The sequence below is a fragment of the Lontra canadensis genome, unplaced genomic scaffold (assembly GCF_010015895.1).
Source record: "Lontra canadensis isolate GAN:19392208 unplaced genomic scaffold, GSC_riverotter_1.0 scaffold50, whole genome shotgun sequence".
In the NCBI taxonomy this organism is placed as follows: Eukaryota; Metazoa; Chordata; class Mammalia; order Carnivora; family Mustelidae; genus Lontra; species Lontra canadensis.
Genome location: NW_022631044.1, coordinates 873,690 through 898,372, shown reverse-complemented (window position 1 = coordinate 898,372; position 24,683 = coordinate 873,690). Strand labels below are relative to the sequence as shown.

Sequence of the window (24,683 nt, the reverse complement as noted above, 5' to 3'; positions counted from 1 at the left end):
AAATGTACAGATATATGACAAAAATAGCACAAAAAAGGAAAAAAGAAATGGAGCTAAGTTGAAGCAAAACCACTACTATATATTCTGCCAAAACTACATCAGCATTGACCTAAAGTAGACTGATACATTAAGATATAGATTATAATCCATAGAGCAACCTCTAAGAAAAAATAACTCAAATTATACCATTAAAAAAAATCAATAGAGGAATTAAAATAATACACTACAAAATATTTAAGACAAAAAAGAGAGTAAAGGATAAGGACAAAAGGACAGGAAAAACAGAAAAATAAAAGAGTAAAATTCATCCATATTAATAATTACATTAAATGTAAATGGACTAATAAACACTCCAATCAAAAGGCACAATGTCAGACAGGATTTTAAAAAGTTTGAGCATAACAAATAACACGGAGGACACGGGGAGATGGAGAGGAGAAGGGAGTTGAGGAAAATTGGAGGGGGAGATGAACCATGAGAGACTGTGGACTCTGAAAAACAAATCTGAGGGTTGGGGCGCCTGGGTGGCTCAGTGGGTTAAGCCGCTGCCTTCAGCTCGGGTCATGATCTCAGGGTCCTGGGATCGAGTCCCATATCGGGCTCTCAGCTCAGCAGGGAGCCTGCTTCCCTCTCCCTCTCTCTCTGCCTACCTCTCTGCCTACTTGTGATCTCTGCCTGTCAAATAAATAAATAAAATCTTTAAAAAAAAAAACAAAACACAATCTGAGGGTTTTGAAGGGGTGGGGGTGGGAGGTTGGGGGAGCCAGGTGGTGGGTACTATGGAGGGCACGCATTGCATGGAGCACTGGGTGTGGTGCAAAAACAATGAATTCTGTTATGCTGAAAAGAAATTAAAAAAAAAAAAAAAAAGCATCTGCCTTCAGCTCAGGTCATGATCCCTGATGGAGCTCTGCATGGGGCTCCCTGATCAGTGGGAAGCCTCCTTCTCCCTCTCCCACTCCCTCTGCTTGTGTTCCCTCTCTCCCTGCGTCTCTCTCTCTGTCAAATAAATAAATAAAATCTTTTAAAAAATAAATAAAATAAATAAAAAATAAAAGGTATGATCCGATTAAATGTTCTCTACAAGCAACACACGTTAGATTCAAAGATACAAATGGATAAAAGTAAAATATAGAATAAGGTATACCATGTACAAAGTAACCATAAAAATGCTGGAGTGCCTATATTAATATCAGATAGAACAGATTTTAAGAAAAGAAACATTGCTGGTTATGTAAAAGTAAATACTGCTGGTAATGGAATAGTAAAGGAGACAATACTTATCTGATAGGTAGGAAAGCTTCTGTAAGCATAAGAGAACAAATAAAACTAAAACTGATAAAGTTGACAAAGTAAAAACAAAGTAAGTTATATATTAAAAAGACATAAGAATAAAGAAGAAACAAAAACTTGGTAAAGATTATTTACAACATATAAACTTAAGTTTTTTTTTTAAGTAATGAATAAAGAAAAATCACATAAGAACATAAAAAAGGCCAATATATGGGGCATGGGGGACTGGGGGGTAGGGGGGAGTTGGACAGATATGTGAAAAAATGCAAATCAAAATGTGATTTTGTCACTCAAACTCCCAAACATTTCTTAGAAGATAATGAGTATTATTTTTTTTTAATTTTTTATTTACTTCTTTTCAGCGTAACAGAATTCATTGTTTATGCACCACACCCAGTGCTCCATCCAATACATGCCCTCCATAATACCCACCACCTGGCTCCCCCAACCTCCCAATCCCCCGCCCCTTCAAAACCCTCAGATTGTTTTTCAGAGTCCATAGTCTCTCATGGTTCATCTCCCCTTCCAATTTCCCTCAACTCCCTTCTCTCAATCTCCCTATGTCCTCCATGTTATTTGTTATGCTCCACATATAAGTGAAACCATATGATAATTGACTCTCTCTGCTTGACTTAGTTCACTCAGCATAATCTCTTCCAGTCCCATCCATGTTGATACAAAAGTTGCATATTCATCCTTTCTGGTGGAGGCATAATACTCCATAGTGTATATGGACCACATCTTCCTTACCCATTCATCTGTTGAAGGGCATCTTGGTTCTTTGATAATGGGTATTACTATCAGGGGTTTCAATAAAGGAGAATTCACTGCCTTCTGGTAAACAAATTTGTACTAATGATAGTTTTCACTGAAGAATTTTACCAAAACAAGCATTCTAACCAGTTGCATTTCCAAAAAGAAGTATTAGATTTACAAAAGCATGTAAGCCTCTTGAATTGTAGGTATTTACATTAGTCAATAAAAAACTAATCTAGATGTCTAATAACAAGGAATTGGTTAAATACATGACGATACATCCATGTAGTAAAAGACAGCAAAATGTTTACAATATTGTTGCATAAAAGCTATTGCAAAAAATAAAACTTATAAGTATAATTGTAACATTTTTCAAAGCCATAAATATGCATACATGTATAAATTATGAATATAGGTGCATGTATGAGCTATATATCACTAAACACATACATAAACAAATACATAAATACACAGAAAATGACTAGAAAAATAGATACAAAAATGTTAACCATGATTTTTTTTTCCCTTTGGATATACACATTATGGGTGATAATTTTTCTTATGTTTTTAGTTTTTAGTTTCCTAATTTCCTAACTTCCCATGTTATATTTAGTATAGGAAAAAATTCAGTTCCAATCTTATAAATAAAAAACTGATGGCTCTATTTTGATTTTAAGAATGAATTTCACAGTAGACACTTAAGCTCTTCTTGCTCCAATGTACTTTAGTACCACAAACACCAAAGACTCGAGATTGGTTTTACTTTTTTTTTTAATGTCTTGACCTCATACGTTCTAAAAATCAAAATCTTAGTCCAAATAAATGGAAGGGAGAAAGATTTATTTCCCCTACATTTAGAAATAAAAGTATAAATATAGTTAATGTGAATTGGTAGCCTTTATTACAATTTTACAGACTCAAAAACAGTACAATTCACATGGTTCAGTATAAAGAGAATAGTGTTTATACTGCAATTAGGTATGAAGAGCTACGTGCAATAAAATGCAGTTTCTCTAGAGAGAAACCTTAGAATGGATAGAAAGCCAGAAATTAAGCCAAAAAGATAAACATACTTTGGGGTTTAGTTATATTTTGGAACATTGTTTATAGAATGAGAAAAATCTAACAATGTTGCCTGCGGACACAGACACATGCACTGATGAGACACATGGCTGCATGCTGAAAACATCTGGTCTGTCAAATAACTCCACATTTTTCAAGGCTAATTAGTACAAAACCCAGGGATTCCTGGCAACAAAGAATGTCACCTTATTTCCCCATTGTCCTTTCCCTAACATATTCATATTCCAACTATGACAGACCAATAATATTATTCAAATTTCTGGTGTATTTTTTTTTCTGGTGTATTTTAATATCAGTGACAGGTTAAAGAATGATAGCCAACTAGACACCTGTATGGCAGACACCAAAAGAAAAAGTTCTATTTCAGGCAACCAAGGAAATCTAAAACCAGATTTTGACATTATTTCTGACAACCTCTAAACATTATTAAAACTGAATCAAAAGCCAAATAAATTCTTAAGTTTCACTTCCATGCATGTCCCCCTCATTACACTCCATAATAGAAACATGAGCAGAAAAAAAAGTAAATGAAACAAAAGCAGGGAATATAAAAGAAGAAGGAAGGAAAAGACATTTAAGTAATCCTATAAATTGGGTAACTAAGGTCAGAATAATTTAGACATAGTTGAATGGCGAATTATATTATGGTCCTTTCTTGCCATGGTATGGCAAGAATAATAATTTTTAAAATTCTAATAAATGATCTTTTAAAGCAGATCACAACTACCCATGAGAAATTTTTATAAATTCAAAGTATGATAAGAATATGAATAAAAGCTTTTACCACAGGCACCATTAACAAATACTTATCCTTTCTTTGTGTTAAGGTAGAAAGATGGTCAGATATCTTTCCTTAGGGAGTACAGAACCTCGTAGTATTAACACTCTTTATAGCTAAAAAAACAAAACAAAACAAAACTAGGCATCCAGCCATGAAGGAGTAACAAACAAGGAACAGACACAAACTACCAATCTTAAAAAGCAGAAAAACTGATTTGGATAGTGGACATTGTGGTCTCTGAAAAAAGGGAAACAAAAAAGATGAGTTTCAGTTTTAATAAATTACCCAGGTTATCTACCTGAGTGTGATTTCTAGATGATGGGCATAGTCAGAGAAAACCCAAACACAGCCCAGCAGCTTAGCGGAGTTAGAATCAGAGATAGAAGTCCAGGAAAACTTGACACAACTTGAGGTTGTACAGACACAAGGAAGATATATGATAAAAACTTCAAGGAGCTCAGACAATACAGAAAAACCTTGACGAAAAATCTCTGGGGATTCCTGAGTTACTCAGAGTAGATGAATACTACTCTGAACTACTCCTGGAATGAAGCTGCAGCTAGCAAAGATATAAAATGGGATTTGGGGTGCTTGGGTGGCCCAGTCAGTTAAGTGTCTGACTCTTGATTTCAGCTCAATTCATGGTCTCAGGGTTGTGAGATTGAGCCCTATGTCAGACTACACACTGGGCATGGAGCCTGCTTAAGATTCTCTCTCTCTTTCTCCCTCTGCACCCCTCCCTGTCTAAATAAATAAACAAATAAATAAATAAAAATGGGGTTTGATAAGATCAAACAGATCTGCAAACAACTATTTGCCAAAACAAAGACCAATACTCTTTAAGAAAAAAAACCTTCCAAAATCCACACTCAGCAACATAAGATAATGTTCATTATCTAATCAAAATTACTAAACATGATAAGAACCAACAAAATTGACCTATAACTAGGAAAAATCAAGTCAGTGTGCAAACAGAAATTCAAAAATGTCAGAAGTGACAGAACTATCAAAGGAGCACTGGGTGTGGTACAAAAACAATGAATACTGTTATGCTGAAAATAAATTTAAAAAAGATTTAAAAAAAAGAAGTACATGAAAAGAAATATCAGAGCCATATACATGTATTTTTAAAAAGACACAAAAATAACAAGAAATTAAACATTTTTAAAAATCCAATGGAACTCTAAAAGATAAAAAATATATTACCTGAAATGAAAATTCACTGGATAAGATTAAAAGAAGATTAGACAATACAAAAAAGAGAGATCAGTGCACTTTATATTTATATCAAATATAAAGCATGGACAGAAAAAAGACTGGGGGTAAAAAAAAGAACAGATCCTCAAGTCACCTGAGGAATTACATGTTGTTGTTCAACATAACATGTAATTGAAGTCCTAGAATGAGGATGGGAAAAGGACAGGAAAAAATGTTTGGAAACCCTGGAAATGAACTTTCCAGGGTTTACAAAACTATAAAACTACAAATCCAAGAAAAGCTAAATAAACCACAAGCAGGATAAATTCACACATACACACATGTACACACACATACATACAGCAACAAGCATCAAAATCAAATTGCTAAGAACAAATGATAGGGACAAAAGCTTTAGAACAGCTGAAGAAGACACATTAAATACAAAGTGACAAAAAACACATACCCCTCCCTCAGAATCTACATAAATGAGAAGACAAAGAAATAATGTCTTTTTTTTTATTTTATTTTATTTATTTGATAGAGAGACAGAGTGAGAGAGCATGAGAGGGGAGGTCAGAGGGAGAAGCAGACTCCCCATGGAGCTGGGAGCCTGATGTGGGACTCGATCCCAAGATCATGACCTGAGTTGGAGGCAGTCGCTTAACCAACTGAGCCACGCATGTGCCCTGAAATAATGTCTTAACTAATAAATCTGTAAACCTAGAATTGTATACCCTTCAAAACTATTTTTCTTTTATTTTTTTCTTTAAATTTTATTTTATTTTTCTTTCAGTGTTCCAAAATTTATTGTTTATGCACCACACTCAGTGCTCCATGCAATACATGCCCTCCTTAATACCCACTACCTCAGGCTCACTCTACCCCTCATCCCCCTCCCCTCCAAAACCCTCAGTTTGTTTCTTAAAGTCCACAGTCTCTCATCATTTGTCTCCCCTTCTGATTTCCCCCAACTCACTTCTCTCCATCTCCCAGTGTCCTCTGTGTTATTCCTTATGCTCCATAAGTAAGTGAAACCATATGATAATTGACTCTCTCTGCTTGATCTATTTCACTCAGCATAATGTCCTCCAGTCCCGTCCATGTTGATACAAAAGTTGGGTATTCATCCTTTCTGACGGAGGCATAATACTCCATTGTATATATGGACCATATCTTCTTTATCCATTCATCTGTTGAAGGGCATCTTGGTTCATTCCATAGTTTGGCGACTGTGGCTACTGCTGCTATGAACATTGGGGCACAGATCGCCCTTCTTTTCACTACATCTGTATCTTTGGGGTAAATACCCAGTAGTGTAATTGTAGAGTCATAGGGTAGCTCTATTTTTACTTTCTTAAGCAATCATCACACTGCTTTCCAAAGTGGCTATACCAACTTGCATTCCTACCAACAGTGTAAGAGTGTTCCCCTTTCTCCACATCCTCTCCAACACTTGTTGTTTACTGTCTTGTTAATTTTGGCCATTCTAACTGGGGTAAGATGGTATCTCAATGTGGTTTTGATTTGAATCTCCCTGATGGCTAATAATGATGAACATTTTCTCATGTGTCTGTTAACCATTTGTATGTCCTCTTTGGAGAAGTGTCTGCTCAAGTCTTCTGCCCATTTTTTGACGTTTTATCTGTTTTGTGTGTGTTGAGTTTGAGTTCTTTATAGATCTTGGATATCAGCCCTTTGTCTGTAGTGTCATCTGTGAATATATTCTCCCATTCCATGGGTTGCCTTTTTGTTTTGTTGACTGTCTCCTTTTCTGTGCAGAAGCTTTTGATCTTGATGAAGTCCCAAAAGTTCTTTTTGCTTTTGTTTCCTTTGCCTTTGGAGACGTATCTTGAAAGAAGTTGCTGTGCCCGAAGTCGAAGAGGTTACTGCCTATGTTCTCCTCCAGGATTCTGATGGATTCCTGCCTCACATTGAGGTCTTTTATCCATTTCTAGTTTATCTTTGTGTATGGTGTAAGAGAAAGGTCACATTTCATTCTTCTATACATAGCTGTCCAATTTTCCCAGCACTATTTATTGAAGAGACTGTCATTTTTCCACTGTATATTTGTTCCTGCTTTGTCGAAGATTATTTGGCCATAGAGTTCAGAGTCCATATCTGGGCTCTCTACTCTGTTCCACTGGTCTATGTGTCTGTTTTTGCGCCAGTACCATGCTGTCTTGGTGACCACAGCTTTGTAGTAAAGCTTGAAATCAGTCAACATGATGCTCCCAGTTTTGTTTTTCTTTTTCAACATTTCCTTAGCAATTCGGGAGCTCTTCTGGTTCCATACAAATTTTAGGATTATTTGTTCCAGCTCTTTGAAAAATGCCGGTGGAATTTTGATCGGGATGGCACTGAAAGTATAGATTACTCTAGGCAGTATAGACATTTTAACAATGTTTATTCTTCCGATCCATGAGCATGGAATGTTCTCCCATCTTTTCGTGTCTTCTTCGATTTCTTTCATGAGTGTTCCATAGTTCCTCAAGTACAGATCCTTTACCTCTTTGGTTAGGTTTATTCCCAGTTGTCTTGTCGTTCTTGGTGCTATAGTAAATTGAATCAATTCTCTAATTTCCCTTTCTATATTTTCATTGTTAGTGTATAAAAGAGCAACTATTTTCAGTACATTGACTTTGTATCCTGCCACATTACTGAATTGCTGTATGAGTTCTAGTAGTTTAGGAGTGGAGTCTTTTGGGTTTTCCATATAAAGTATCATGTCATCTGCAAAGAGAGAGAGTTTGACTTCTACTTTGCTAATATGAATACTTTTTATTGCTTTTTTGTTGTCTGATTGCTGTTGCTAGGACTTCTAGTACTAGTCAAAAATATTTTTCAAAAACAGAGGTGAACAATAAGATACTATGTCACACTCACCAAGATGGTCATAATCAAAAAAACCCAAACAACAAACAAACAAACCCGACAATAATAAGTACTGACTAGAATTTGCAGAAATTGGGAGTCTTCATATGCTGAGAGTAGAAGGTAAAATGGCATAGCTGCTTTGGAAAATAGTCTGACAGTTCCTGAAATGATTAAACATAGAGTTACCATGTGATCCAGTAATTCCACTCCTAGGTATGCAGCCAAGAGAACTGAAAACATATGTCCATACAAAAAACTTAAAAACAAAAATTCATAGTAACATTATTCATAAAAGCTAAAAAGTAGAAACAACTCAAATGTTCATCAACTAATAAATAGATAAATAAAATGTGGTATATCCATATGATGGAATATTATTCAGCAATTTAAAAAAATGAAGTACTGAAATATGGTATAACAGGATGAACCCTAACAACATTATGTCACATGAAAGAAGAACCACAAATTGTAGGATTTATATGAAATGTCCAGGATAGGCAAATCTATAGAGACAAAGTAAATTAGCAGTTCCCAGTAGCTGGAAATGTGTAGGGAGCAGGGGGATAGACAGAAAGAATTGGGTAGTGACAGCTAAGGGGCTCAGAGTTTCTTTTGAAAAGAACATAATAAGTATTCTAAAGTCAATTGTGATGGTTGTACACTCTGTGAATACACTAAAAGCCACTGGATTACACATTTTAAATGGATGAACTGAATACTGTATAAATTACATCTCAAAAAGCTGGTAAAAATATTTTCAACAAAAAAGGATATTTTAAAATAGACAATGTGGGATGCCTGGGTGGCTCAGTTGGTTAAGCCTCTGCCTTCAGCTCAGGTCATGATCCCAGGGTCCTGGGATCGAGTCCTGCATCAGGCTCCCAAGGAGCCTGCTTCTCCCTCTGCCTATCTCTGTCTCTCTCTCTCTCAAAAATAAATAAATAAAATCTTTTCTAAAAATAGACAATGTAAAAACTAAACAAAAAGAAAGCAGCAGTGGGTATATTAATACCAAACAACATATGCCTTTTTGAAAAAGAGTATTACTAGAGATAAAAAGGAAACTTTCATAATGATAAATAGGTCATCTCATCAAGAAGATAAAACAATGCTAAATGTGCACAAACCCAGTAAGAAAGCTTCATAATACAACAGTGAGAACTGAAAGAACAGAAAAAAAAACATTTGCAAATCCACAATCGCAACAATCTCAACACTCCTGTCAGCAACTGCCAAATAAAAATCACTAGGACGCAGAAAACCTGAACAACACTATCAAGTATGTCTGAATGACAGTTAAAGAATGTCCTACTCAAACAGAATGTACATAATTTTGAAGCGTACATAAAATTTTTACCAAAACAGACCATATGCTGGACCATTAAAACAAGCCTCAGCACAACTGAACCATGTACTTGTGATGCAACTTTGTGATAATACTAATAGGAATTTCATGTCATACTGAAAAAATAATAATAATAAAACAGAATAAGACAAGTCTCAACAAATGTAAAAAAGGTTGAAATCATACATTTACATTTATAAGCATAATGAACTGTAATTATAAATCAATTTTTAAAAATCTAGAAATCGGGGCGCCTGGGTGGCTCAGTGGGTTAAAGCCTCTGCCTTCGGCTCAGGTCATGATCTCAGGGTCCTGGGATCGAGCCCCGCATCTGGCTCTCTGCTCAGCGGGGAGCCTGCTTCCTCCTCTCTCTCTCTCTGCCTGCCTCTCTGCCTACTTGTGATCTCTGTCTGTCAAATAAATAAATAAAATCTTTACAAAATAAAATAAAATAAAAATAAAAATCTAGAAATCTTCTACTATTTGGAAATTATCCAACCCATTTCTAAATTATAAGCAGATTAAATTTTTAAAATAAAAAGGAAATTAGAAAATATTTCAGATAAATGAAAAAACACATCATAAAACACGTAAGATGCAATTAATACACTGCTGAGAAAAATATACAGATAGCTACATTAGAAAAGAACCAAAATCCACCTTATAAAGCTAGAAAAGAAGAAATTAAACCCCAAGTAAGTAAGAGAAAGAAAACACTAAATAACAGAAATCAGTAAAATAGACAACACAAAAATATTAGGAAAAACTCAATATAACCTAAAGATGCTTTTTTGGAAAAAATTACTGATAAACCTCTAACTAGAACAATCAGAGAGACAGAAAGAGAAAAGAAAAGACTTATCAACATAAGTAATGAAAAAAAAAAGCATTACTATAGATCTTACACATGTTGAAATAATAAGGAAGTACCTAGAACAATTTTTGTTAATGAATTCAACAACTTGGATGACATGACAAATTACTTGAAAGACACAAATAAGCAAAATTTACTCAAGAAACATAAAATGCAAACAGCACTGTATTTATTTTTTTAAATTAAATTTGTAGCTTAAAAACCTTCTCACCAAAACCAAACAAACAGATCTCCTGGTCCAAGTGGCTTCACTGTTGGATTCAACCAAATATTTAAGGAGGATAATGCCAATGCTACACAAATACTTCCAGAAAATTAAAGAGGGAATATTTTCCTCATATTTCCTTATATTCTACAAGGCCAACATTAATCTGAAGTCAGTGATATTACCAAAACAAACAAAAATAACACTATGATAAATATTCCTCAAGAACACAGATACAAAAATCCTCAACAAAATTTTAACAAAGCAGGGACACCTGGGTGGCTCAGTCGGTTACAATCTAACTTCAGCTCAGGTCATGAGCCTAAGGATCCTGGGATCGACCCCTAAGTTGGGCTCCCTGCTCAGTGTAGCACCCGAACTCCCACTCTGGATCTTTCTCTCTCTCTCTCAAATAAATAAAATCTTTAAAAAAAATTTTTTTAACAAAATAAATACTGCATCATATAAAAAGGATAATATAGCATGACCCAGGGGGATATATAAGACAAACCCAAGTTCAGTTTAACATTCAATAAATTAATCATATAATTCATATTAATAAGCGAAAAACAATTTTCAACATACGATCAACTCAACTGATACAGAAAAAGCATTTGACAAAAACAATGTTCATTCCTGGTTCAAATTTTCAACAACCAGAAATAGAAGGAAATTTCCTCAATTTTATAAATGGCATATACAAAAAAACTACACCTAACATTGTACTTAATGGTGACATGCTTTCCCCCTAAGATCGGGAACAGGGCAAGGATAGTCACTACTTCTTTTCAACATTGTACAGGAGATTCTAGCCAGTTCAGTAAGACAAGAAAGACAAAAAGAAAGCTTTCCAACCGTAAAGAAAGAAATATAACTTTTAATTTGCAGACAAGATGATCATCTACACAGAAAATTCAACAGATTAAACCACCAAAACTGCCATAATTAATGACTTTAGAAGGTCGCAAAAGATAAGAAAAACATACAAAAAATAAAATAGTATATTAGTAATAAATAACTGGAAATTGAAATTTAAAAATCGAAGATGCCGGGTGGCTCAGATGATTAAGCATCTGCCTTGGGCTCAGGTCCTGATCCCAGGGTCCTAGGATCAAGTCCCACATCAGGCTCCCTAGGTCAGCAGGGAGTCAGCTTCTCACTCCCCCTCTGTTCTCCCTGCTTGTGCTCTCTCAGTCACTCTGCCAAATAAATAAATAAAAATAAAATCTTTCGGGGCACCTAGGTGGCTCAGTGGGTTAGGCCTCTGCCTTTAGCTCAAGTCATGATCTCAGGGTCCTGGGATCAAGCCCTGAATCAGGCTCTCTGCTCAGCGGGGAGCCTGCTTCTCCCTCTTTCTCTCTGCCTGCCTCTCTGCCTACTTGTGATCTCTCTCTCTCTCTCTCTGTCAAATAAATAAATAAAATCTTTTAAAAAAAGAAAAGAAATTTAAAAATTGATACCATTTAAAACAAGTATCAAAAAACATTAAATATTTAAAGATAAATATGACAAAAGATACGTAAGACTTATTCACTGAAAACTACAAACATTGCTGAAAAAACTGAAGGAAGAACTAAATAAATGACAACATCCATATCAGTTGGGGGTGGAAGGAGAAGACAGACCAGCATGGTATGCAAGGGACCCAGTGAAGTAAGGAGGATGTCCATATTGAAAGGTAGCCTGGTATGGAATGTCAAAGCCAGTTAGGGATGAGGAGGGCATTCAGGCAGAAGCACGCCAGAGTATTACAGCCCAAGTGGAATAAGGAGGATATAATACAGGGGGGATCTTAGTGTATAGTGTTAGCAAGGTAAAGAGTTGCAATGATAGCAATAATAGGTAATCAGTTTCATAAAAGGAACTAACCCAGTAAGTAAATATTTTACAAGTAATGAGGGGTACCTGAGGGGCTCAGTCCACTAAGTATCTGCCTTTGGCTCAGGTCATGTTCCCAGGGTCCGGGGATCAAGCCCCTCACTGGGCTCCCTGCTCAACGGGGAGTCTGTTTTTCCCTCTTCCTCTGCCTTTCCCACCGTTCATACTCTCTCTCTCTCTCTCTCAAATAAATAAATAAGATCTTTAAAAAAAAAAAAAAAAGAGTAATGAAAGCCAGGATACTCAGTAGTAATGATACTGGTTTCTAAATAACATTCTCTACTTAGAGAAATCACTGATTCCAGGGCTGCAGCAAGCAAAGTACAAGATAAATCTGAAAAATCTCTCCTTTTGTTAGTAAAAAAGTACTCAAAAAATTATGAGGACATATGAAAAAAAAAAACCACACACAGAAGCCAGATTGAAGGGGCCACTCTGGTGCCATTCAGAATAATCTGAACAACAAAATAAATAATATTTACAAATTATGGCTCATCAAATAAAATAAGAATAACTATGAGTCCATACTGACATAAAAAAATTAAAGTGAAAATTTGATGAAAAATGATTAATTTACATAACTATAAAATACCTCCCCAAAGAATTTTTCCTTACAAATATAAAAAAGAGCAACTTCACAATGGAAAAGAATCAAAGGGAACATCATCACTGACAGGACAGATCAAATTTATGTGTGACCTGGTAAGACACAATGAGAACCCAACAACACTTTTGTGATATTCCAGCCAAAGACATACAACATTAATATAAACATGAGGCAATATCAGACATAGCCAAATTGAGGGGCATTCTACATAACTGGCCTGTAATCTTCAAAAGTGACAAGGTCATAAGAGTCAAGGAAAGACTGAGGACAGCTCCGGGCTGAAGAAGAATAAAGAGACAGGACCACTAAATGCAACACATGTTTTTAACTGGATTCTTTTGCTGTAAAGAACATGACTGAGACAATTAGCAAAATCTGAACTGGGTATGAGGGTTAGAGGGTTAGAGTCTACTAATATATCGATGTTAATTTTTATTCTCTATTGCATTGTGGCCGCAAAGAAGAATGTCTTTATTGCAGAAAATGACACCAAAGTATTTGGGGATGACAGGACATCACATCAGCAACTTACTTTCTAAGGGTTCAGAAAAACACATAACTAAGTTTTATTTATGAGAATGTTTAAAAATAAAACTTTTTAAAGACCACAAGATAAGTGATGACAAAATTTACAACTACTATATAACAAAAAGTACTAACTTTACAAAGTTAATAGATAAGCCATGCATTGAAAGCAAATATTTGCACGATATTCCTAGTAAGAGGAAAAGGTATTCAGAGTATCTAATGAATCCTTATAAATGAACAATAACAACAAACAACCTAAGAAAAAAATGGACAAAATATATGAAAGAAAATCCAAATGTCCAAAAACCAGTATTACTAGTAATTGAAGAAGTGAAATCATAGAACAATTATCTATCATTTCACAATCGTCAGACCGAGACCAAAAAGTCTCACAATACAGATGTTACCTAGAGATGGAGTAACAGACCTCCACAAAATGCCAGTGGGAGTCTAAATTGATAGGCTGAATTCACTTTGGAGAATAATGCCAAGTTGAATACATGAATGAATGCATGGACATCCTTTCTTTGATCCAGCTGATCTCCTTCTAGGTATAAACCCTAGGCCAGCAGAACTGGCACTACCTGGGAGCTTGGTAGAAAATGAAGAATCCCAGGAATGAGCCCAGACCTCCCAATCAGAATCTACATTTTTTTTTATTTTTTTTAATCTTTTTTTTTTCAGCCTAACAGTATTCATTGTTTTTGCACCACACCCAGTGCTCCATGCAGTCCGTGCCCTCTCTAATACCCACCACCTGGTTCCCCCAACCTCCCATCCCCCCACCTCTTCAAACCCTTCAGATTGTTTTTCAGCCATAGTCTCTCATTGTTCACCTCCCCTTCCAATTTCCCCCAACTCCCTTCTCCTAACTCCCCATGTCCTCCACAAATAAGTGAAACCATATGATAATTGACTCTCTCTGCTTGACTTATTTCACTCAGCATAATCTCTTCCAGTCCCGTCCATGTTGCTACAAAAGTTGGGTATTCATCCTTTCTGATGGAGGCATAATACTCCATAGTGTATATGGACCACATCTTCCTTATCCATTTATTTTTTTTTAAAGATTTATTTTTATTTGACACAGAGAGGCAGCAAGTGAAAGAACACAAGCAGGGGGTGGGGAGAGGGAAAAGCAGGCTTCCCGCTGAGCAGGGAGCCTGATGCGATGTGGGATTGGATCCCAGGATCCTGGGATCACAACCTGAGCGGAAGGCAGACGCCTAATGACTGAGCCACCTAGCCTCCCCAGAATCTACATTTAACAAATCCCCATGTAATTTGTATATATAGCAACATTTGAAAAGCACTGTTGTTAAGAAACTTTGAATGTGTGAACAGAGACATGAACAAGAATATTTACTGAACCTCTGTCTGCACAGGAAACAACTGGAAACACATCAAATGTCTTTCACGGTATCAGTGAGAACAGTTATCCTACAGTAACAACAATCCCAAAAGTCTCAGTGTCTTAAAGATTTATAACTTACTCATATTATATACATCCATAACAGGTTGGCAGGAAAGTTCTGTTCATTAGAATTACTCAGGGATTCAACCAACATCTTGAAAGTTACCATTTCTCATAACCAAGGGAAAAGAGAACTCTGGAGGGACTTGGGCTAGAAATTAACTTCTAGGCCCAAAAGTAATATTTATCACTTCTGTTCACATCTTATCAGCCATCTTATCAATTCACATTTTATCAGTCACACAGCCCAAGGAAGCCCAGGAAATATAATCCTACTATGAGACAGAAGAAGGTTGAGCTAGAAATAACTGGTGGACAGCACTTATGATAACCACTGGAAATGAGAGCAGAAATGTGAATTATTCACATAATGGACTATTATAAAGGACTAAGGTAAGTGAACTAGCTCTACACACATAAGGAAAATAAACTCTTCACTAGTATGTAAGCCCCATCAGAGTAGATATTTTTGTCTGTTCTCTTCAGAGCGGTATCCCCAAGAACAATGCCCAGCATATAGTAAGTACTCCATTCATCTTTGTTGAATGAGTGAATCTCAAAAAAACAAGGACTGAGAACCATTCATGTAAATGTCTTTAAAAACACAATACAATATATGATTTGTAGACATTAAAAACATGGACTAGAAAGACACCATATTTATGATACTGGTTTCCTTACAGGAGTAGGGAAAGAAATATAGCTGAGGAAAGGGACGTAAGTTTTATCTGTAATTTTTTTTTTAAATGTCTATCTTTACCTCTCTCTGTCCATACATGTTTATCTATTTTCATATATATTTACATATATATGAATCAAAAATGGAGAACTATTAATATCTTAATTCAGAGAACTTGGTACACAGTTTTGTTGTTTTTTTTTTCACTGTAAACTTCTGTAATTCTAGAACTTCACTAAAAGGTTATCAGGGAAAAAATACTATTCATATCTCACTGAGCAGAACTTTTCATACTGTTCTACCTATGTTCTCGTATGTGAACATATCCTCTTGGGGAAAAGAAGGGAGTCTAAGAAATTCAAAAAATTTTGATGCTTCATGCTTTAGGCTTTAAAATTCTTGAAAATTTAATGCTTTTATTCACAATATTTCTATTGTTATTTCAATATCACATTTCAATTCTATACTTTTTCCCTCAAAACCTAGGTAAAAATCAACATTCCAGAAAGGTATGTCCTGTTTATCACAGCTTCACGCACCCCTTCATACTGCAGTACACTCCACGGTAGAGAGGGTGGGATGCTTAGAGCGAAAGAGTCACTACATTCTTTCCTGCGGAGTAAATCCAGAGGAAAACAACACACAGGAGAGTAATCCTCTAAACTTAATCTTGACTTTGTCCCCTGTGATGATTAACTTTATGTGTTAACTTAGCTAGGTCATGGTACTCAAATATTTGATCAATTATTATTATGGATATTTCTATGAAGGTATTTTTTTAGATGAAACTATTGACACTTAATCAGTAGACTAGAGTGAGTAAGATTACTCCCCATACCTGAGGGGGCTTCACTTAATCAGCTGAAGACCTTAACAGAAAAAAGACTGACTCCTCCCGGAAGAAGGAATTCTCCCAGCACACCACCTTCAAACTCAGGCTACAATATTTACTCTTCCCCGACACCTCGCCTACCACCTTATTCTGCAGATTTTGGACTTGCCAGCCACTGTAATCATGTGAACCGATTCCCCAAGATCAATAAACCAGTCAATCCCTCTCTCTCTCTCTCTCTCTCTCTCTCTCTATACACACACACACACACACACACACACACACACAAACTCTACTGATTCTGTTTCAGTGAGGAACCCAGACTAATTCATCCCTATACCAGAACCAGTAACTATTTTTTTTACTACAATACTAAACCAAAGCATGTTACTCAAATCAACTATCACTAAAAGTTATGTTTTACCCCTGAAAGACCAGGTCTTCTAAAAACCAAACTGAGTAGTGGGTTTGTTTTTTTTTAATTAAACATAATACATGACAAAATACATTAGCATACCATACTAGCATGTAAATAAGTCTCAGGATGAATCAGCAGATATATAAAAGGGTAGAGAAGATATTATATGGACTTAATTATTTCATGATAGGTTATGCTAAATATGGACCTTAAAACTAGCCTAATTAACAGAAATTCAAGATAAGATGTTCAATAAAAAAAAATCTTACCTTTTAGTTTTCATCTGGTCCCTCAGTTTGCTATACATCTCCAGGACTTGAAAGAAAAGGGAAAAAAGAGCACACAAGCATTATTTAGAGAAAGTGAGAAACTTATTAAAGCTAAAAGAACTGCATCAAGAACCCTAATCCATTTCCAGTTCCTCACCTGGAAGACACAGCATTAACTTATCAACAGTGGCTGAAATATTTCTCTGTTGTAGTCGACACTGCTTCAGCTCTTCCATTGCTATTACCAGCTTGGCAAGAGGAAAAAAAAACGAATTATGCCAGTAGCTGTAAATAAAAAGCTTTCAGTCACATTTTTCCACCCTGTGTTCAATTCATCAGAAAATCCCAGACAGTTTCATAGAAAGACCTGCCAACTGAACTAAGAAACTGCCCTTCTCAACTAGTAAAACATTCCTGCGTGGTTGCCCATTTTCTCCCCAAGATACATACTATACTGGAAAAGGCTAGCTGAAATGAAATCCTCAAATCCAGGAGCTACTCAGAAGAAAAGAAAAAATTTGCAGATTTTCTCCAAACTTTACTCAGACTGTTCAACATTTATGGTTTCATCAAATCTTCTGAGAAGACCCTATGTTTCTTTCATTAATGCTAGACTCAAGGGAAACAATCCTCCCTATATAGCATCAGTTGAGTCTTAAAAATTATCTTCAACTAAATCTCTATTTTAACAAATAAACCACATGCTTAGAAGTTATGGCTTTTCCAAGAGTTCCAGGTTAGTGAAAAGTAATTCATTTTCCTTCCCATAGCTGTTTTAAAGGCTTCCATCTGAAGTCGTACCACAGTATAACTGGAAGAAAATGCACTCCGCATAATTTCAAATATGTGAGACAAAATTTCAAAAAGCAATAATCTACATAAGCCTCTGGTAGTATTCATCCCAAACCTATACCTAAACACATTATCTATCGGGATTCCATGAAAAAAGAGCAAAAGAGAACTGCTCTAAGTCACTGATAAAACAATCAAAAGCTAATCTTAAAAATTATTAAAATTAAACATTAAATAATTACTAGTTGGTAAAAAAAGGTACATGATACAGAGAACAGTAACAGACTGCAAGTCAGAAAACGAGTTTTAGTCCCAGCCTTGCCAATTACTATGTAACTGTTAGCAAATCATCTGTTTCAGCTTCCTCACCAATAAACAGTGATAATACCTGCCCTGACTCTGTGATAGGCCTGCCATGAGGATCAAGTGAGAAAAAGAGTATAAAAAATCTTGTAAACTGTGATGGTTTAAATGGTGATTGTATCAATTAACAGAATCACTGATTCACTTTTTTAACAGATATTTATGGAGCACCCACTTTGGGCCAGTCATTGTTTAGGCAGGTAGAGAGAATATGACAATGAATAAAACAAAACTTCCTGACTTCGTGGAGCTTAATTTCTAATGGCAGGAGACAGACAAAAAACAAACATACAACTAAAAATATACAGTAGTAGAGCATGATAGGTGCAGTGGAGAAAAATAAAGGAAGAAAAGTAAAAAGAACACATGGGTGAAAGTAAGTCTGCAATTCCAAATAAAAGAACTCATTAAGGAGGGAACATCTGAGCAAAGTCTGAAGTGAGAGAATATTGGTGAAAGATCATTCCAGACGGAGGGAAGAGCACTGGTTGTATTATGACTACTTGTGATTTAATAACATAGTGAAGAGTTGGTGGGAATGCAAATTGGTGCAGCCACTATGGAAAACAGTGTGGAGGGTCCCCAAAAAATTAAAAATAGAGCTACCTTATGACCCAGCAGTTGCACTACTGGGCATTTACCCCAAAGAAACAGATGTAGTGAAAAGAAGGGCCATCTGTACCCCTACATTCATAGCAGCAATGTCCACAATCGCCAAACTGTGCAAAGAGCCAAAATGCCCTTCAACAGACGAATGGATAGAGAAGATGTGGTCCATATACACAATGGGATATTACTCAGCCATCAGAAAGGATGAACACCCAACTTTTATATCAACATGGATGGGACTAGAGGAGATTATGCTAAGTGAAATAAGTCAAGCAGAGAAAGTCAATTATCATAAAAAATGGTTTCACTTATTTGTGGAACATAAGGAATAGCATGGAGGACATTAGGAGAAGAAAGGGAAAAATGAACGGGGGGCAATTGGAGTGGGAGATGAACCATGAGAGACTATGGACTCTGGGAAACAAACTGAGGGTTTCAGAGGGGAGTGGGATGGGCAAATGGGTCCACCTGGTGGATAGGTATTAAGGAGGGCACAGATTGCATGGAGCACTGGGTATTTTTACACAAAAATGAATCATGGAACACTACATCAAAAACAAATGATACTGTATGGTGACTAACATAACACAATTTAAAAGAAAAAAGAAAAAAAAAAAACTCAGTGAAGAAATATACAACTTCCCTCACCAAGTTTTCTAGTGGCTATATTCATATAATTCAGAGAAATATTAGGGGAAGCAACAATTAATGTCCAAGATCCTCCAACAAACTCCTGATGGTCTTACAAGCCACTATATCAAGAATGCAGTCATCAAAAGAGAATGACAGGAAACAGAGAAGATTTTTTCAAAAGGTAAATGGCCTTACTTCCTTTCCCTCATGTTGCAGTTTTCTATTAGTATCCGTCACTTGATTCTGTGGAGAAAAGACAATTTAAGTTTCACAAAAAACAAACATTTAGACAACTGTTAGGTAAGATCACATTTTAAGTGAAAAGACTAAACTCAGTTACTCAGATAGTTTTGGTTTTCCAACACATCTTGGTTTAATGGCATTCTCTCGGGTCTAAATTATATCAACTTTTCTACTAATGTTTCCTACCGCATGATTTTTTGAACAACAAAAAGAAAAATTTAGTGAATGATGTGTTCAGCTTAGAATATTCCAAACTAAGATACAACAGCAACTAAAGATCACACTTAAATTTTGGAAAGAAAAGAGAAAAAACGGAAAAAATAACCCAAAGAATCTCACCATCTCCATTATGTGTACAAAGAACAAATTTTGTCATAGATATTATTCTCAACTCACCACTGTATTACTGGAAACCTTGGATATAAATTGAAGTTTTTAACTCAGGCCAAATCTTTCCTATTTATTATCCTAATTTTGGAAAATACTTTATCTTGGGGCACCTGGGTGGCTCAGTTGGTCAAGGATCTGACTTTGGCTCAGGTCATGATCACAGGGTCCTGGGATGGAACCCCAACTCAGGCTCCCCCAGCAGGGATCCTGCTTCTCCCTCTCCCACCCCACCCCCCTGCTTATTCTCTCTCTCTCTGTCAAATAAATACTAAATTAAATCTTTAAAAATTTTTATTTTAATTTTTTTGGATCATTAATTCTTAACAGTTCCTAACATTTCCACTTTCCCATTTTTCTAAATTAATCTCTCCATCAGATACTCAAAACTATGTAAACAAGCCTTAAAATTTATCTAGAGTTTGTAATATAAAGGAACTAGTACCAAGTTTTTTGATATCCACTTTCAGATACTTGACTGATATAAAAAAATTAAGTACACAGAACAGTAATTTCCTGAGCAGCTCAGATATTATCAAAACATGAGCAATATTAACTTCTAAAGCTTACTTTAATAGAGGCTTTCTACCCTTCCACCAATAATTGCCATTCCTTACACTTTGAAGGCATTCCCTTAGCCCAGGGTTTCCTATTATGTCCCTTAGCACACAAAGAAATGCTGGTTAATAGGTACTCTGCACATGCACACAGAGGTGCACACCTGCACGCACACACACACACACACACCAAATATGTATGGAATAGTCCACTCAACAGGTTAGTTTATTCAGGACTTCTTTTTTTTTTTTTTCTTAAAGATTTTATTTATTTGACAGACAGAGATCACAGGTAGGCATAGAGGCAGGCAGAGAGAGAGGAGGAAGCAGGCTCCCTGCTGAGCAGAGAGATACCGGGCTCAGTCCCAGGACCCTGGGATCATGACCTGAGCCGAAGGCAGAGGCTTTAACCCACTGAGCCATCCAAGCACCCCTATTCAGGACTTCTTGAAGCCTTTAAAATTCTACGTGCTCAATGCCCAATAAGGGGATATCATGACAGAATGTTTCCAGACTTTTTTAACATAATACCCTCTTATTAAGGATCATCTTAAGAAACTAGTTTTTCAGGAACACATGTCTGAAAACTTTGCCCTAAACTACATACTACACCTGGACTACCGTTTTCAGAGCCAATTATCATGTGCACCAGACAAAACAAAACCCAACCTTCTCCAGAAAGTCTTTATAAAGTAACAGAAAGAGAAGAAACCCTCAAATTCCCTCTTTACTATTTATTTAATAGCACAACATGTGAAACACATGGTATTAGACTGCTAACTCAGTAGAAAGTAAGAGTACGAGTGGTAGCTCAAATGCTGACCTAAGACAACATCAACAGAAGCACTGTCTAAAGCAGAGGTCAGGAAACTTTTTGCAAAGGGCTAAGTAGATAATCTCCGTTGTGATCATTCCACTCTGCCACGGTAGCAAAAATGCAGCTAGAAACAAACTGCAGGTGAATGGGCATTGCTGCATTCCAATAAAACTTTATTGATAAAAAACAGGAGACAAGTTGAATTTGGCCTGCAAGATATAGGTTGCTGATCCTTGGTCTAGAATAAGTGCAATGGTAAGGCTATTAGGCCACAATGTGAGAACTGCATTCAGATGTCATGTTTCAGGAAGGCCACTGACACAGTGAAACACAATTAGATGGGAGTATGTTTGGAAAAGGACCCAAAGCCACACAAATGGAAAATAAAGGATATCTTAGCCCAAAGAAGGAGGAAATATTCATTTGGAGACACTATACTCACTATACCCGGACACTACACACTATACACCATACCTAAGTAACAGCTGTCCATCAAATATCTGAAGAGCTATTAGAAGAAAGGTGCTGTCTTAAAAATAGTGCTTATTACTTAAACTAATAAATGGATGTTACTAGAACACAGGATTAATATCAGCTTACTATAAGAAAAAGCTTTTAAGTAATGTGAATAAAAATGGGGTGGCATGCCTTGAAATATGTACTGCTATCTCCCCCTTCAGAGTGTTTATTCAAGAATAATTAGTTGTTTAGGGGTGCCTGGGTGGCTCAGTGGGTTAAGCCTCTGCCTTCAGCTCGGGTCATGATCCCAGAGTCCTGGGATCGAGCCCCGCATCGGGCTCCTCTGCTCAGCAGAGAGCCTGCTTACCGCTCTCTCTCTCTGCCTGCCTCTCTTCCTACTTGTGATCTATGTCAAATAAATTTTTAAAATCTTAAAAAAATAATAATAATCAGTTGTTTAATACTAAACTAGAGAGCTCATAAAATTCAACCTTCCATAAATACTACTAAATTCAAAATCATTGTCTACTTTATTTACCTTACAAAAGACACCACATCTAAATTTTTTTTTCACTCAAACTCATTGTGAGAAATACATTTTACATTGCAACCAGTACAAAAGTATAGGGCACGCATGCATGCGTACACACACACACACACACACACACCTGAAACAAACTTCTCAAGAAAGTGTTCATCCTCACTACCTGTAATACACTTTATTGCTTTCCATTCTGTTCTGTTCTATCTCTTCCAATTTTTATTAAAAATACTGATTATGGCCCACCAGTTTGACCTTGTGCAAACAATGGTTCTAAAACACTCCATAGGAGCCTAACCAATGCCTCTAATAAGAAGATAATTACCACTTCATTAGAATTTTAACATAAAAATGAAAAGAAAGTATATTGCCTATCTAGCTTGCTACTTCTCTTGATGCAGAAAACCTAAATATGGACAGAGATAATATACATACTATGAATCAAAAGAAATAGTGGGCATCCTAGAGAGTGTAGTTTCTTTTCCTTGTTATGTTAAAATAATACTGACAGTAGTTAATACTTAACCTTTTGCATTTTCTAAACTCGTTAATACAGCTCAAGAATCCCTAATTTTCATAGCTTCCTAACCCAGGCTGAATGCCCCCCTCCCCACCCCCTACTCCCACTCTAGAGTGTGCTGCTAGACTTTAATACCCTCACGTTTCAGAGGAGATGAGCGGAAGCCTGCAGCAAACCCCCGGAACCAGTAGCCTCCCTGTCATGCTTTCTCTCGGGGGCAACCTGAGTAATTTGAAGGAATCTGCAACTTGAAACAGATTGGAGGAAGGAAGAGGAGATGAGCACCAACCAGCAAGGGATACCAGCAACTGGTGAGCATTATGGGCAATGTTCAGTGAAAGTACACCAAGAAGGAACTCTACCACGTGACTACTTCAGTAACCAGAGACAGGGTTTTGGGTCACCTGTCACGGACAGGGGGCCCAGGGAGCAGAGGGAGAAGTCTGGAATATACACGTCCAAATAACACAGAAAAGAACAGCTTGAGGGAAGAATGGAAAGCTGGGATGGCTGAGTGAGGACAAACAGCATACACGGCTCCTGGAAGGAGCCCCCTACTTTGGCTTTCAAACATTTCAGATACTTTTGTCCATCTGAAGCCTCAATTGTCCATTTCAGCCCCCCCAAATTCAGCACTTTTTATTTAAAATATAATCAAATTGTTCATACTTTTTAACAGTTTTATACATTAAGCAAATATTTCTAATACTTTCTCATGTAAGATATCCTTCTAAAATAAACCATAGTTTATTATTCTTTTCAATGAATGTATCATGACCTATTTTACTCACCTTCTACTAAATGACTTTAGGGACATTTTAAAGTTTTACCCATTAGAGGGGCGCCTGGGTGGCTCAGTGGGTTAAGCCGCTGCCTTCGGCTCAGGTCATGATCTCGGGGTCCTGGGATCGAGTCCCGCATCGGGCTCTCTGCTCAGCAGGGAGCCTGCTTCCCTCTCTCTCTCTCTGCCTGCCTCTCTGTCTACTGTGATCTCTCTCTGTCAAATAAATAAATAAAATCTTTTAAAAAAAAAAAAAAAGTTTTACCCATTAGAGGGCAGAGGGAGGGGAAAATGAATAAAATAAAATAAAGCTTTATACATTAAAAAAATCATATGAATATCCTTATACATGCATCTATAGCTTCAGAATAAGTCTTAGGGCGCTGTGGGTGGCTTGGCCAGCCACCTCTTAGTTTCAGCTTGGGTCATGATCTCAGTGTTGAGAAATCAAGCCCCACACCGGGCTCTGGGCTCATTGCAGAGTCTGCTTCAGATTCTCTCTCCCTCCACTGTTTGCCCCTCCCCGACCCTTGTGGGCATAAAACAAAATAAATAAAATCTTTAAAAAAAAAAAAAAAAAGTAAGTCTTCAAAACAGTGTGGAGTTTTAAGTATTCCTAAATAAAATTGCTCTCTTCAAAGGTTGTAACAATCTACACTCCAACCAGGCATACCCTGGTTGACTAGTATCATATCTCTAATCTTAAATATCATTTTTCTCATCTCTATCATTTTATTAGGCAGCATTTTACTATGCTTCCATTCCTTTAATTTTCTAAATTGTAGAGTTCCCTTGTATTTCTTCTTACGTACACTGTATATTAATGTATATTTCTGTTTCCTATTAGAATGTTTATATTCTTCCTTTCAATTTATATAGATTTTT

General features: G+C 36.4%; 1 protein-coding gene across 4 annotated transcripts in view; it reads right to left on the bottom strand.

The window, feature by feature from the left end:
- Positions 1–24,683, bottom strand: part of EXOC6B (exocyst complex component 6B) — a 607,587-nt gene that overhangs the window by 501,630 nt on the left and 81,274 nt on the right. For all 4 annotated transcript variants that reach the window (XM_032873651.1, XM_032873652.1, XM_032873653.1 and 1 more), the window contains exons 3-5: positions 19,689–19,736; positions 17,254–17,344; positions 17,097–17,142 (exon numbers count right to left, since the gene is read on the bottom strand). In XM_032873651.1, the coding sequence (XP_032729542.1) occupies positions 17,097–17,142; positions 17,254–17,344; positions 19,689–19,736 (185 nt within the window). The remainder of the gene's footprint in view (positions 1–17,096; positions 17,143–17,253; positions 17,345–19,688; positions 19,737–24,683) is intronic.